The sequence below is a fragment of the Caretta caretta genome, chromosome 8 (assembly GCF_965140235.1).
Source record: "Caretta caretta isolate rCarCar2 chromosome 8, rCarCar1.hap1, whole genome shotgun sequence".
In the NCBI taxonomy this organism is placed as follows: Eukaryota; Metazoa; Chordata; order Testudines; family Cheloniidae; genus Caretta; species Caretta caretta.
This window is the reverse complement of record NC_134213.1, coordinates 21,293,079-21,309,423: the sequence shown is the minus strand read 5'-3', so window position 1 is coordinate 21,309,423 and position 16,345 is coordinate 21,293,079. Positions and strand designations below refer to the sequence as shown.

General features: G+C 47.8%; 1 protein-coding gene across 1 annotated transcript in view; it reads left to right on the top strand.

Moving 5' to 3' along the window:
- STK10 (serine/threonine kinase 10) overlaps nt 1-4,076 on the top strand; it is a 73,162-nt gene extending 69,086 nt beyond the window's left edge. Inside the window, exons 18-19 of the mRNA XM_048859866.2 lie at nt 374-487; nt 606-4,076. Coding sequence (XP_048715823.1) covers nt 374-487; nt 606-746 — 255 coding nt within the window. The 3' untranslated portion in view covers nt 747-4,076. The remainder of the gene's footprint in view (nt 1-373; nt 488-605) is intronic.
- The last annotated feature ends 12,269 nt before the right edge of the window (nt 4,077-16,345 follow it).

Here is a 16,345-nt window from a genome sequence, read left to right as displayed (position 1 = left end):
TGACACTGCGGCAGAGCTGCACGTATGCAGCCAGACGTATAGGCTGAGTGGGGGAGAGCACCATTCCACTAGCATTGCCTGTACGGAGGAGGGGTCTTGGCTGCTGTGAGAAATATGGTTGCGGGAATTGGCAGTTCAGGTTGACTAAACCCTCCCACCTGTTCCTATTAGAGGGTTCCCTTAAACATGTGATCATAGTTCAGAGCTCTGAGCTGCCTAAGGTTCAGCAGAAGTGGTGTAAAACCATAGGATGAGCCTGGGTGGAGAGGGGTCTCCATTTCATCTGGGGCATGTAGGGAGGGATGGTTCTAGTGTCTCCTTGATACAGTCCGCCCACAGACTCCTTATACCTTCTTCTGGCTGTTTTATTTAGAATGAGAAGTGTCACCTCTTGGTGGAACATGAGACCCAGAAGCTGAAGGCCCTGGATGAAAACCACAACCAGCACCTGAAGGACTGGCGGGATATGCTGAGGCCACGGAAGAAGGTAACAATCCCTGCATGCAGGCCACTGGGGCCTGGTTGGCTGGCAGGGGTTGTGTCAATACAGTGACAGCATGTGACCGCAAGTACAACTCTCTTGTTTGTTTTGTTTCTGCATTAAGGCTCTGGAGGACGAGCTGAACCAGAAGAAGTGGGAGCAGGAGATGTTCTTCAAACTGAGCGAGGAGGCAGATGGTCAAACCCCAGCATCCCCAAACAAACCTGTCAAGTTCGTTCCCTTCAGCTCTGCAGAGTGCTCATAACGCCTGGATCCGGGCAGGCCGGCAAGCTAGCTGGCACTCGCTCTACCTTGGTTAGCTGTGGATAAGCAACTCAGGACTGCTGGAACCCTCTCAGTGACACACCAGCCTCCCGCAGGGCAGTACCCTTCTGTCCCTCTGCTCTGCCTGAGAGAAATACGGCCTCCTGCTACTTCTCTCTGACACTGTGGGAGATCAGCTTGATTCTGAGCAGAGGTGGCATTTCCTGGGGCTGGCTCACTCTTCCAGAAGAGCTGCAGTGACACTCCCTGCCGGGAGAGCTGGCAGGGCTCTGCCCGTGATCCTACTCGTGCTGTCTGCTGAACTCTTTATCCTGTGGATGAGCCTGGTGCCCATGCTGCGTCCAATCCTAGATTGGAGCAACAAATGCTATGGACATGAGAGGTGTTAGAGGGGCTCAAATGCTGTTCAAAGTGGTTATTTAAACATCCCTGTTCTTCGTGGCTACCTCCTGCCCTTCTTTGTTGCCAGGGCAGTGGCTGGGTGCAGTTCGTCAGCATTAGCACTGTGTGATGCTACCCTGGCCTCCTGGATCCGTGAGGCCTACAAAGGTTCAGATGGTTTTCTTACAAAACGCAAAGCAGAGTTACCTGCGTTTTATTGTGGTCTCCATCTCCCCTGGTTGCTCGAAAGGGGTTCAGCAGTTTTTCCTCCCAATTTAAACCCTGGGGGACTAGCTGGGCTCCCCCGCTGAAATGTGTCTGCTTTTCCTTTGTTTGCCCTGGGAGTTGCTGTTAAGTGGCACGGCTCCCCCTCAGGTTCCTAGCTACTCTGTGGCACTCGCTGACCCCGCAGGACTGTGTGGGGTATGGTGTCTAAGAATCAAACCTGGCTGTCACACAGGGCAGTATGAAGCATCACAGCTAAGCTGCTAGGCCAGCCTAAAACTCTTGCTGACTAAGAAAGGTTATGGTTGGAAGGAGGAGCGGGGAGAGGTTCATGGTTTTACTCAGTTCAACACACTGAGGTGTCAGTAGTGATCATGTGCCTTCTATATGGGGGGTTACTGCTTCCAGAAAAGACTTTTATCAGCCCTCAGAGCCGCGCACAAGCTGGAGTTCGGAAAGTGCTGTGCATTTTTAGAGCATGTACATTAGCCAGCCAGACCTTTGCAACACAAATTACTTGCTGCAAAGCTTAGTTTCAAAGGATTGAAACTGGCAAAGACCCAGGCAGTCTGGATCTTAAATTGGTGATAGGGGAAGATACAATTGACACCTCCGGCTGGCTTGTAGCTGTATAGAGTAACTTCTTCCAGAAGTGATGCCTAAGCTTCTTAAGCAAAGACCTTGCAAAGACTTATCATGACTTTATCTCACATTCTTCTGGCTTCCTGCCAGGGGTTGGGGTTGTACAAAACTAGATAGGGCAGTTGTACCTCAAGTTCAGTCTACCTTTTTTCACCCACGTCCACACGATGCTGCAAATCAGAGTCTCTCTCCATCCCCAACACACAGATTGGCACCATGATGGTCTGCATCTCTGTTTAATTGTCACAAATGCATTTTGTAATAGCGACTGGGTAGGAGTAAGATTCCCTTATCCAAGCCTAGGCACTGCCAATCCTGAGAAGTCCCAAGGTATCCAGTCTACGGCCAGTCTCCTTATACTGTTCCAATCAGCAGAGTAGCAAGTGAATCTTGTGTTTCTGATACAGCTGCTTTCTGATTTTGACAAGAGCACAGAGCTGCCGTAGGGTACGGAGCACCTTGATATGTAGCATTCTATCCCTTGTGTGACTGTCTGATCACAGAACATCATTTGGTAGCAGTTAGCTTTTGCTTCCTTTAGTCTGTGTGCCACATTGTCATTTTATGCTTAAATCATATCTTCCAATCATGGGATCCTTAGAAAAAATATTCCACCTAAGAGCAACTGTGTCGTCATCTCAGGTGGTGTCCCAAGAGACTCACTAACTCTGCTAGGTAGCACCAGCTTGAGGAGACACGTATGTTAGCGTAGAATCCTAAATACATGGGACGTTGAAAGACTTTGCAGCTCAAAGGTGTAAGTTTCAAAACAGCTTTGTACCAAAGAGGGGGACATTTTCTATCCATTTAGAATTTTTAAAAAGTATCTTTCAGTTTCCTGAAAACTTGTGTCCTCTTAGCTGTTCTGAGTTCCCTATGAAATTAAAGGTATTACTATTTTATTACTTTGCTCCCAGTATCTCTGACAGACTGACCTAAGCAGCCAGCCATACATAGTGGAGGCTTGACTGATACTTCAGCAGAAAAAGAAATGCACACAGAAGAACTGCATAGTTGGTTGTATCCTCTCTCAAAGCACCATGCGTTCTGAGACCTCGGGGTCCTCATTTTTTTGTTTTTTACTCACTACTCAGCACCTTTTCTGAAATGGTTAGTTTACCTCTATCTGCAGTATGACTGGTCCATTTCCCTGTGTATCAGCTGTGCCTTCATGATGTACCATCCTGTATGGTGATGTTGTCTGTCTGGGAGTCAATGTAGGAATGAAGGAAGTGAGTTGTCTTTGAAGAAGGACCTGGGTTGACTTGAGCCTTCTGATAGTGTTAGAAATACCTTACAGTAGCCCTGGGGCCATTTCTTGTTCAGTCTTGCTGCTGTAAAATTTAGAGGAACTCTGTGAAATCACTAGTGTCCCTGCGATTGGAATCCGCCCCCTCATCTTGAATGCGTGTGTGGTTGAAATGTTGATCATTGGAAGGACTTTCTGGAATACCTACACATAAGATACTTTTCCGGTTTAAATCTTTATGCTGGAAATACAGAGAGGAGGAACATGTCAAAACATGAACACAATATTCTAGACAGATGCTTCTCCGAACTCCATGCTGAAGAATCAGTCAGACCTAGACTTACTCCTAGCTTGGGCAAGAGTTTGATTTGTATGTTGTGCAGCAGCAGATGATGGGGACAACTTATGGGTGCTTCCAGCTTGAATGGAATATGCCAGCTCTTTGTAAATCAACAGTCATTCACTCATCAGTTCATCTTATTGGTGGCTGGGAACCTGTAACTTTGTTGCCATTTTCTAACCTGGGGTTGGGAACTCTTTTTTTTCCGATGCCATTTGCTGCCTCTCGATTGCTGTATAGGTGCACTGTAGCTTTACAAAAGTGCAATACTGATCTCTAAAAGGGGAGCAGTGAAGTGCGTTTTACAGTTGCAACATTTAAAGGAAGCTTGTTCTTCCTTTTAAGGGCCAGATTTTTTCCCCCTCTTTGGAAGTAACCTTTTTTTTAAAGCAAATAAAACCAACTTATTTTTGTCTGTTGTGGGCAGGGGATGTCATTTGTATGTGACTTTGAATAAAAGGTTTTTTTGGAAATATTTTGTAAAGTGTCTTCAGTGGGACAGTCACTCTGAATAATAATCTAATAAAGTAACAAAGTGAGATACTGGGTTTGTGTCGAATATTCTGTGTACTCTCTGAACTTGGCTTCAGATTGGCAGAGTTAGCCTTCTGCATGTATACTTGGGTTTCTCTGTGTGAGGGGACTCTGTGATACCCCTTCTGGGCTATGAACCTTGCAAAGCAGAATCTCCATTTTCGGATTCGACCTGGTGGCTCTGAAAACGCTGTCGCTGCGTGTAGCAACTTTGTATTGATGGATCTCTGCAGGGAAGCTAGACCTCTCTTCTAGATCTCAGCTTCAAGCTGTAGCTCTTCTAAAGTGCTTGCTGATGTTAATCTAAAGGTAGTTAAAGAGTGACGCTGTTTGGCAGAGTGAGGAACTGCACTTTCAATGGGACTTGTGTTCTGCCTTGAACTCGTCAGTAATAGTAATAGTGCTGTGACACCTTTAGTTGTGAGGAGCTCAAAACCCTTTACAAACATTTGTGAATTGGCCATGCCAACTTCTGATGCTGCATATGGTTACATATGAGACCCAGAGGTTAAGTGACTAATGTCCAGTTCTGTGTCATGAACCCCTGGACCAGGGTTTCATCTTTTGCTGGGGTGGACTCTGGCTTTGGGAACATCATAAGATTGTGATACAGTACGTCTTTCTTTACTGCATTTATTCAGGAGGGCTGTCTGTGGCTTCTACACTACTTACTTCTCTAGTCTGCTCTGTCTAAATGTTTCTGTCTGTAACAGGCCATAGGGCCTGTTTAAACTTCATTTTTTAATGTTGCTATAAATTCAAATTATAAACCAGTTTATATTATCCCCTTGGTGACTGAAGTCTAGCATCAAGTGGGAGGAGGGGCTCTCGGCTGAGACTGTATAGTTTTATAATGGGAACGTGATGTGCTCCAGGACAATAGAGTAGGTGGTGGAAATAGAAAGCAAAGCGACTTTGAAGAACTGCCTGTGCGTTGATGTCTGCGTAAGAGTTGGATGTAATGGACCCCAGTGGAATAACAAAGAGATCAGATACCTCTGAGTACATGCATTTAATCTCTGCCCATGAGAGGCCTAAGGATGGAAAGGCAGGATTTACAGCTCTGCTATCTTGGTCTGTAGGATGGGAACTCGGGCAGGGGTTATAGGAAGTGGGGAAGGAGGGGTAGCTCTGCTGCCAGAAACAGCACTGCTGCATTTCTAATTAGCCTGGGAAGCAACGCTCCTCCTCAGTGGGTGCAGTCAGAACACCCCTTCTCGTTTCAATCTACTCTAGTCATTGGGCTAGAAAGGAACCGCAAAACAAATGTGACTGAGAGCTGATTGGGTGATGGAATGCCAAGATTGAATAAACGGTGTTGCACTCTTGTCATCTTGGTTTTAGAGACTGGAATCTGCAACCCTTCAGCCAACATGACCGCTCATGTTGTTTTACACCTGCAACGCCATGCTGAGAAAAATGTAATCGCAAATAGACTCCCTGGCGTCCCCCTTCCATACAATATAGCTACTGCCAGCGGGCAAATGCTCCAGTAATGACGTGACAAGCACCAGAGTAGAAGAATCTAGCAAACTATCTTACTTTTAGCTGCACCTCCCCACCAGGGCTGACAGTCTCCTGTACATTGCTCAGAAATCATTTTTCCTAATCAGCTTTCAGATTATGCTAGTGTAGAATGGATGATCCTATAAGATTATCCTCGCTTAAACTGTACCTCCTGTACAAAAACCTGGGTCAGATTTAAACATCAGGATAAACGTATTTTTATGAAAATGTTGAAAGAGATATAGTGAATTTTTAAAAAATATCCTTATCTACCTCCCTCCAAACACCAAATTAAAAACTAAGCTGTTGCCTGTACAAAAAAACTATGCAGAGTAACATCTGTGTCTTCTCTCAAGTTCCTACCAGGCTTGAGGTGTTGTATAGTATTGGCCCTACAGGGACATGGTGTCTGAATCTTGTACCTACCATTTGCACAATTTCTACCTCTCCTTCAGCCATTCTTGAAGGATATCCTAACACAAATGGTGCTGTAGACATTTGCTTCTGGAATAACCTGCATCTCCCTTCTGAATACTAGAGGCTAGTGCATTTAAAGGATCCCATTTACAACTACTGCATTGTTAACCACTTAAATTCCTTGAAGACCAACTAGTTGGTGCTCAGGTCAAGTCAAATCTGTGGAGTCTACTTGTTTTTCCTTTCCTGTACTTTCCAGTAGTAGCATGAAACATGTCCCTGCCTCTTATTATTTTCCCCTGGGAGTTGCTGTTCAGTGACATGAGACCTTCCCTCCGCTCTCTGCGGGTGGTGGAAGCAGCTCCTTTTTCATGCCAATGACACAGCCCCTGTAGTTGCACCCATAAGAAATCTAGTAGGGCTCATCTGGTAAGTCGGTCCCATGTTCTTTGCAGGGGGCGACTTGCACTTCCTCCATATGCCCATTAGGGGGTACCTGCATTAAAACATTGGGCACGACAGCCCCAGAGTACAGCTCTAAGGCTCATCTTTGCATGGGAAAATATAAAACTGGAGCTGGCCAATTTAGATGGATGTTTTTCCTGTTTCTTGGCCATATCTCATTAAGAAAAATCACCCATACCTGCCTCTGCTTACTTTGAGCCTCTGTGTTGCTTCTCACAGCCCGTAGGGAATTCCTGATGCTTCCCTTCTCCATTACTGGTGTCACACCCTTGGGATTGCCACTGACTTCCCATCTGGTAGAGGACTGAACATCAGAGACCTAGAGCATGCTACTCCAGGGCCACTCCCCTTGTGACATCATACCTGTGCAAAGTGGGTGCAACCTGGTACCATTCTGACCTGGCACTGTTACACCCACTCGGGCAAAAATGATAACCCAAGAGTCAAAGCAGTAGAAGATCAGTCCTCTTGGCTTTGGATTTGACCCTACCTGTCCTGGTGACTTAAGTCAGAGTGACAGGTGCTCAGCACTCAGGGCAAACTAGTAGGGTGTGGCTGTTGGGCAGAAATCTATTGGGATCCAGCCGTTAGTATGCTGTAAGCATTGTTCTACCACACGCTTGCTCCAAAACATGACCACTTAAAGTGGCACTGTGGTTGTGTTTGTAGATTTGGCTCTTATCTTTGGTGGGAGGTGGGGGAAAGAACTGCCTTGGGATTGCATTTAGTAAGGGAGAACCAGGGACACTTAAACATGCTTAAAACCTACCTGTAACTCTGCAATCCCTACAACAGTGGATGGATGGAAAAGTACCTGGTGCCCTGCCAGCCAGCCTGAAGAGTGTTCCACTGCCGTTTAGAACTGAATCTGGAGTACTGCCTTCGCCTTCCAGTACATCATTGATACCTGAAGAATGAGTAGGATGTGATTTTTAACAGTTAGGGCCTACTACAGTAAAGGGCATGACTCATTTGCTATCTTCCTGTTGGATTAATAGTTTACCAAGAATCTTTCATCTTATTCCAAATTGCTGAACTCTTCTTCACAGGAAGAAGGGGTGGAGTTTGGGGAGATCTTGACTTTTCAGACCTAGGGGTCTAGAGGCTTTTTTGTGTGGTGCTCATGTCGGACTTAAGAAACTACAGCCTTACTTTAAACATGAGAGATGTGATCATCTGCTCCTAAATGTTGACTGCGAGACTCTTCCTTATCCGGTGCTGCTGCTGCTCTGATACCCCTGCTCCTCTATGCAGAGGTATAAACAGAGGTATGGCCAAAGCAAAAGACACCTAAGCTCTAACCCTGACTTGTGCCTCAGTTTTCCCTTTATCAAAGGGCAATACTTGCCTACTTTGTACCAGGGCTGGGAGGAGTAATGGATAATATGTTTGGAAGGCTAATAGAAAACTTAAATATAAAGTTGTTTATTTAATAAGCTACCAGGACTCAACAGAGATCCGATGAGTGCTCTATAATCCGCTTCCAGGCTACTCTGCCCTAGAAGCAATCTGGACAAATCAGTTCTCCACTCTTCTCCACAGCTATCTCCAAGCTAGTTAATTAAACCCCAGGTGCAGTTTGACAGCATTAGCTGCAATTGTCTCTCACCCAGCCACTTGTAGCCAGTGCAAATGCAACAGGTACTTGGTGTTCTATGTTGCAATAGCCTCAGAGAATTAACTCTAGTTGGACCCTAATACTGTCATAGAGCATCCCAGCCAGAATAACCTGTGCTATGCAGCAGTCCTGATACTGAGTGCTTCTTATTGATCTCTAGCAGTTTCTTGGCCTCCTGCCAGCTTTCATGTCCCTGAAGTAGCACGCTGGAGTGGGTTTATGAGGGCGTGCAGAGATATACACAGGAGTTTATTTTAACAAGCCCCTATGTGGATAAACATTTATCTTAATTAATAAAAGAATAAACAGAAATAGCTGCCTGTGTGTGCTTTGGGGAAAGTTCACCAATGGAAGAGCGGGTGGGTGCATGCAGATATTTGTGTGCACATAAGAAAGTCAGAAAGGGCTGCGGAGTATGGTAAGGCAAAAGAACACAGCTGCAGTGATTCCCTTAGCTGGTACCTTCCAGCTGCTATTGCAGCAAGGAGGGGTACTGGACCAAATAGCTTATACAAATTTTCTCCTTTGCTTTTAATAGTTCAATATTGGGCATCTTTATGCGGGGAGCGTATGGAATCCAAGAAGGGTGGTGTCTGCCCAGATGTGAAAGAGGCTTTTGTTCCTTCCTCTGAAGGGGGAAGATGAAAAGAACAGCCACAGTACACTTCCCCCCCAACCCCAGTCTTTTCCTAAACAAAACTCCTTTTGTGAACTCTGATCCACTTCAAGCTGACAAACGAGGTCTCCCACAGCCAGTGTCATTGTCATTTAGGCCTTCTCTGCTTTTCCTAATGCTCTGCCTCTGATTCCCCTCATACACTGCCTCTCCTCAGCAAGGAGATTGGATGAGATTAATTTAATGGGGGTGGTTCAGTATTGAGTAGGTTAGCCATTAGCGAAGGCTGAGATTCTGCATAGAGTGGGCAGGGGAGTGAATCTGCTCCATAAGCAATTGGTGTTAGGCCACTTGGACACAGAGAGAGAGAGTGTGTGTGTGTGTGTGTGTACGTAAAATTCCATAGCCACAAATTCCATGTCATTACAAGAGGGAGAACTCTGACCCAGCTGCCCCCAAAAACCCTCCTTAGCTCTGGGGCTGAAGTGCCATCCTGGAATAAGAAAAGGAGTACTTGTGGCACCTTAGAGACTAACCAATTTATTTGAGCATAAGCTTTTATGAGCTACAGCTCACTTCATCAGATGCATACTGTGGAAACTGCAGAAGACATTATATACACAGAGACCATGAAACAATACCTCCTCCCACCCCCCTCTCCTGCTGATAATAGCTTATCTAAAGTGATCACTCTCCTTACAATGTGTATGATAATCAAGTTGGGCCATTTCCAGCACAAATCCAGGTTTTCTCACCCTCCGCGCCCCCCCCCAACACACAAACTCACTCTCCTGCTGGTAATAGCCTATCCAAAGTGACCACTCTCTTTACAATGTGTATGATAATCAAGGTGGGCCATTTCCAGCACAAATCCAGGTTTTCTCACCCCTCCCCCCTTTTTCCAAAAACACACACACACAAACTCACTCTCCTGCTGGTAATAGCTTATCCAAAGTGACCACTCTCCTTACAATGTGTATGAAAATCAAGGTGGGCCATTTCCAGCACGAATCCAGGTTTTCTCACCCCACCCGCCCCAAAAACACACACACACAAACTCAGTCTCCTCCAGCGAGAAACTGCTGAATTGGAATTCATTTGCAAATTGGATACTATTAATTTAGGCTTAAATAGAGACTGGGAGTGGCTAAGTCATTATGCAAGGTAGCCTATTTCCCCTTGTTTTTTCCTACCCCTCCCCCCCCAGACGTTCTGGTTAAACTTGGATTTATGCTGGAAATGGCCCACCTTAATTATCATACACATTGTAAGGAGAGTGGTCAGTTTGGATGAGCTATTACCAGCAGGAGAGTGAGTTTGTGTGTGTGGGAGGGTGTGTGTGTGAGAAAACCTGGATTTGTGCTGGAAATGGCCCACCTTGATTATCATACACATTGTAAAGAGAGTGGTCACTTTGGATAGGCTATTACCAGCAGGAGAGTGAGTTTGTGTGGGGGGGGGCGCGGAGGGTGAGAAAACCTGGATTTGTGCTGGAAATGGCCCAACTTGATTATCATACACATTGTAAGGAGAGTGATCACTTTAGATAAGCTATTACCAGCAGGAGAGTGGGGTGGGAGGAGCTATTGTTTCATGGTCTCTGTGTATATGTCTTCTGCAGTTTCCACAGTATGCATCCAATGAAGTGAGCTGTAGCTCACGAAAGCTCATGCTCAAATAAATTGGTAAGTCTCTAAGGTGCCACAAGTACTCCTTTTCTTTTTGCGAATACAGACTAACACGGCTGCTGCTCTGAAACCTGTCATCCTGGAATAGGGATTCATAGCCTCTCACAGCTGCTGCCACTAGAGGGCAACAGGAACACACAGTTGAGCAGGACTGATGCTCCTCTCTGGAATGCTAAACCTCCAAGCTAGACTGGTAGGCCTTTGTGTCGAGAGAAACGAGGTCTGAGGGGCCCTTGGGGAGCATTTTGGTGGTATTGGATATGTGAAGTATTCTGTTTAGACTCCAACTTTATGCAGAGCGGAAGGGGGTTTAAAACTGACCTTCCCCCCCCCCCCCTCATATGTATGGTTTCATTAACAATAAGTGGTGCAGCAGTTAGAGTTGCAGGAAATAAAATTGTATGACATGCTGGAAGGTCGGTGTTACACGTTGAGGCTCTACAATTTCTCTGGCTGCCACCTGGTCTCAGCCTGCAATCCTCAGCCCCCTGGGACCTCATCAGTCTAGAATCCACCTGCCTCTGTTACCTTAGTCTTGGCAACTCTTAGGCATTTCCACTCACCATCTGCCCAATCTCCCAGTACCTGTGCTATCGAGCCACTCGTGGGAAAGTCAGCCTCACTCCTAGGCCTCCGAGACAGAGAAGCAGCAAAGCTCAACTGCTGCTCACAGATGCTAGGTAGGAACAACTACTAAGGGAGAGGGGCAAGTATTCCCTTTGGATGTCTTTCATCTCTTTCTGCAGTTACCTTCCTCCCCTTGGCTAAGGTACATGCCTGCTGCCTCTCGGGGGTAGAGTGGGGGGAGGCTGAGCCCAGCAGAGGGGTAACGGAGAATTGGTAATCTGTCCGGTCCTTTAAGAAACCACACTCTCCTCCAGAGCCAGTGTAGCAGAATTAACAGTGTAAAAGGAGCCCTGTTTGAGGAGCTGCCAAGGAGCGAGATGTGGTGGTTGTCAGGAAATTCAATTCAATTGGAAGCTAATGATGTGCCAGGTCTTGGGTAACTTTATAATGTAATTAAGATGCCCTGTGGCTAAGAGTAGATTGGTTACCTCACCTACTGGGGAGCTGCCTCAGACACAGGCTGTGGGTGGCACTGAGAAAATGGTGCAAATTCCTTCCTGGGCCCTGGAGAGTCCTGGGCGGGCAACAGGCCTTTGATGCTCACATAATGCAGTCAAACAGGTACATTGGGCCACCTCAGAGGTGCATTGCCAGGAACTGGCTGTGGTTGGCTGTACTCCCATCTCTGAGATGCAGCCAGTTTCATGGACAATGCTGGGGTAATCTCTATGTGCACGGGGATTTCAAGGATGATGTTTATTCCCATCAGAGAGGGAAAGGCTATTCCAGTTCAGCAAGTACCATGCTGTGCTGCTTTTAGTTTCTTCCGGTTGCATGTTGAAGGAGAGAAAACAGCCCTTTCTGTGAGTGCAGACTTGGTTTCTGAATTCTCATCTTTGTATGGCTGGAGTAATAAAGCTGGATTTTAGTTTGTTTGGAAGGTAACTGTAGGGTAGAGGATTAGATTACACCCAGGCAATATATTGAAGGTAGCAATACAGTATCTGAAGGATGAGGTGGGTTGGACAATATGGGATCTAGGTGCCTTTCCCCCCTCCCCCCCATCTATAATGTGTCTGCTTCTCTGATATGTTTTATTTATTGCTGATGACGTTTGCAAAGGTGAAAAGGAATAATGCACACAAACCAAAGGTGCAAGCCTCTTAACATGGCCTTCATTCCGCACAGCTGGTGTCATTCCTTCAGCGCACACAGCATTTCCTATAACCTGTTCCCAGGGAATTCATTTCTGATGTATATTATCATGGTAATAAAAGTGATAGCAGGGGTTCGGGTGGGAGAAAGGTCAAGCTGGGTCTCTGAGGAAAGATGAAAGTGATGCCTCTGGGGACAGTGGAAAGGCCACACCAAGCAGAATGGGGCCAGAAAGAGGAGAGCTGTAGAATAAGGAGCACATCGGAGCACTCAGCAGCACAGCACAAAATGGAGGAAGCCCGAGAACATTGCTATTGTGACAGGCACAAGAAAACACCCCAAAGTCTAATTTATATCTATCTCTCTAGCGGTGCTGCTTCCTTTAAAAAAAAAAAAGGCAAAAAGAAAACTGCTCCTGCAGCAGTAGGACTCCTTACCTGTGCAGCCTTTGCAGGTTTGTGGCCGAAGGCTGGAAACTGTCAGAAACAGTGCTTAGACAGGATCTGCTGATGAAAGCTGAATCAAAGCCAGCCTTTCGGCTCACAGCCGTGGCGCCAATTAGGGAGGGCAAAGTTTTTGCACTTGCTCAAAGTTCCATAGGTTGCTGAGCCAGGTGGACTGGGGCGCAATCACTTTTAAGCAGTGGTCCTTTAGTAAAGTACAGCTGCTGCCAGAACGTTGCTTCAGCGACATGGTTGCAATGCCCCTGAAACTTGACTCAGCCATCCCTCCGCATAGTGAGTGGCCAAATGGGGAGTCGCGGAGAACCTGACGCCTGACAGCACTGGCTTTTGCACTGTGTGGGTAAGAGAGAGGGGAGACTCTCTGGCTGAGGGAGCCCTGGGGTCCTGCAGGTGGCGAGATAAGAGGGGAACAGAACAGTTCGGGGAGGGAAAGATACTGGAATTTGCCCCTCCCACTCCAAGAAATATCTGAATTGGCACATCTGTCTCCATGCCCCCCGTTTGGGGTCAGGACCCAAGGTCCTACCTCTTTCACTTGCAAAAAATAGCCTTTAAAATTGCCAATCGATCATGGAAGTTGAATATTTGTACCACTTTTCCTAAAGCTGATGGCCTCCCCCTCTACCTCCAGCTGTCCAGGGCTAGCCTTAGGAGTCAGTAAAATCTGGGGATGAAGGTCCTTCAGTATTCTTGGGGAGGGTGTGACCCTAGATCCATCACTTTGTGGTGATCTTACTGCCTCCGCCCACAGCCATTACCTCCCTCCTACTTTTCTCCTGCTTCTGAGAGGGCTGCTTTTCTGTGCAGCCAGCAAGACCTCTGCCCCTGCTCGCTAAGGTGGGAGGAACCTCTATTACAGAGGTTCTCCAGCTGTGGTCTGTGGAGCACTTCCTGGAAGCTTGTGAAAAGGTAGTTGGTCGCATGGTACTGGCTCCTTCTCCATCTTTCCAAATACTAATTTGCATGAACAGACAGCTAAAAAATATATTACACACTTTTGTAATGCTGATCTCCTGTAGAAACAGGAGATTGTCCTGTGGGCACCTCTCTGGTAGGATGAGTCATCTTGTAGAAAAGTTTGCAATCCTTGATCCGTTGGATTAAATGTGGCGCAGAAAGCAAGGGCTTCCTCCAGTTCAGATCTGGCTCTGTGCCCCAGTTCGTCTGGGGCCTTTGGCAAGTCACTTAGGACCAGATTTGTAAATGTATTATAAACCCATGGGAAGTAAGGTGCTTAAATACCTTTAAAAACTGACTCCTTGCCTTAGTTTTCAAGTCTGTAATTTGGGGTGTATCTAAGCGTGTGGAGTCGTTTTCAAAAGCAACCTGAACCCAATGCTCCCCATGCCTGCAACCCATCTCCAACTACCTTCCTGCCCAAAGGGTCAGCACGGTGGCAGACTGTGTGCCTCCTCCTGTCATCCACCCCTGCCTTGTTGTGCTGTGTGTGCTATGGAGTAAGAAGTGCTGCAATTCGTCAACACAGGTACTCCAGACAACACTCAGTGTGTACACGGTGGTGCTGGCTGGCAGGGGTGGGACATATAACCACCACTGTACCAATCCCCTGGGCAGATGGAGGTAATCAGAGAGGTCCTGAGCTGAGAGGGGCGCGGACAAATCGCTGGGGAATAGAGTACAGGGTGGGGCAAGCACATGGAGCATGAACAGGGTAGTGTATGGGGGGGGGGGCACAGGGGAAAGGAAGGGACAGCACCATTGTCAGCTCTTGTGATTTTAATGTGAGTCTCATATTTGTCCTTGAAGCCCCAGCTTCCAGGAGACTGTGGGAGAATCTCAGCATTTGTTGTTAAAGTACATTACTAGTTTTCATGGTTATGAAGAAAGAAAATAGGATCCCCTCTGCCTCCCCCCCGGGCTCAAATAGCAACAAGCATGAAAAATACCCCCAGTACACGTGTGTTGTTAAAAATCTGGTGATTTGATAAGCCAATCCTGTGATTTTTTTTAGGGGCCTGATGAGCAAATTTGGAGGGCAATATGGGTCCAGAGGCACACAGTGGCGTGGGTGGGGTGGAAGAAGACACTGCCCCCTCCCCCCACGCGCGCCTCCAGAGTATTCTTGGGGAGGGTGTGACCCTAGATCCATCACTTTGTGGTGATCTTACTGCCTCCGCCCACAGCCATTACCTCCCTCCTACTTTTCTCCTGCTTCTGAGAGGGCTGCTTTTCTGTGCAGCCAGCAAGACCTCTGCCCCTGAGGAGGGGAAGCTCGCTAAGGTGGGAGGAACCTCTATTACAGAGGTTCTCCAGCTGTGGTCTGTGGAGCTGAGAGGGGCGCGGACAAATGTCATGCACAGAGACACACTATAAATGCAGGGCAGCGTGCAAATCGGGGGCTTTCAGGGCTGGAGGAATGAGCGGTAGAGCCAGCTCCTTATTCTTCCATCCCTGCCCCCCCCCCCCCCCCCAAAAAAAAAAAAAAAAAAACAGAACCGGGTTGGGTGGTTGCACTAATCCTTCTGAGCAGATCAAGCCGATGCAACCCCCTGGCCCGGGCAGGCCTAAGCAGTCACGCCTCGCCGCTGCCCTCTCCGGGCCATGCTGGGATCCGCACCTCCCACCCGCGTGCACGGCCGGAGCGTGTCACTCAGCAGCGGGGCTGGGGCGTGCGGCGCAGAGACCAGTCGCCGTGGCAGGGGGAGCCGGGCTGTGCGGGCTGAGCACAAAGGCTCCCTCTGGAAGACGCGCACAGCGCGGAGGCCGCCTTCCTCTCCTCTGGGGGGCGCTGCTTGGCTCCCGAATGGGGAGGGGAAATTGCTCTTCCCGTGAGGTGAAGGCGTTTTGCTGTTGAACTTTTGGTTGCTTTTAGCTGCTGCCGTACGGTTCCCTTTGTCCCTTCCTAAAAAGAAGCTGGGGCCAAATGAGGAGACCGATGGGGCTAAAATGATGATGGGGTGGGGAATCTACTGTTCAGAGCACAAGTTGACTATCCCCACCAGAATTCAGTCTCCAAGAGTCCTTTGCCCCCATCCTCTGGAGCAGTGGTTTTGGGGGTCCGGGAAAGGTGGGGTTACCACCGAATAGTGGTTTTCAACCTGTGGGCCCACACAGCCTGTGTCTGAAATTTCCAAAGGGCTCCGCATTTCCATTTGAAAATTTTTAGGGGTCTGCAAATGAAAAAAAGGTTGAAAACCACTGCTCTGGTGCTCCCCAGAATGCGACTGGCGGGGCTGCCGCCTCGGGGCAATGACGGGGACACCAAAGCCAGTCGGAGCTGGAGCAGCAGACAGGGAAAGGCAAAGGCCGCAGCAGGAGACAGTGCCAGAAACTCTGGCGGCCTCAGTAGTTCGTGTAACTGGAAGAAGAACAGGAGGACTTGGCGCACCTTAGAGACTAACCCATTTATTTGAGCATGAGCTTTCCTGAGCTACAGCTCACTTCATCGGATGCTTATGCTCAAATAAATGGGTTAGTCTCTCAGGTGCCACAAGTCCTCCTGTTCTTTTCGGGAATACAAACTAACACGGCTGCTACTCTGAAACCTGTAACTGGAAAGGCGTCGGTCCCCCCACCTCACCCCGTCCTGCCAGCTGCGGAGACTAGCGCTGCGATCAGGCACTGGGTGAGCCTTAGTTGTGCTCATACCCCTTTAAGAGCCCCGGGAGCTGGGCTGGGTCTGAGCACATAACTCACTGCCCGTGCCTGGGCGGGATAGGCTGCTCCGGCAGGGGTGGGCTGGAAGAAGGAG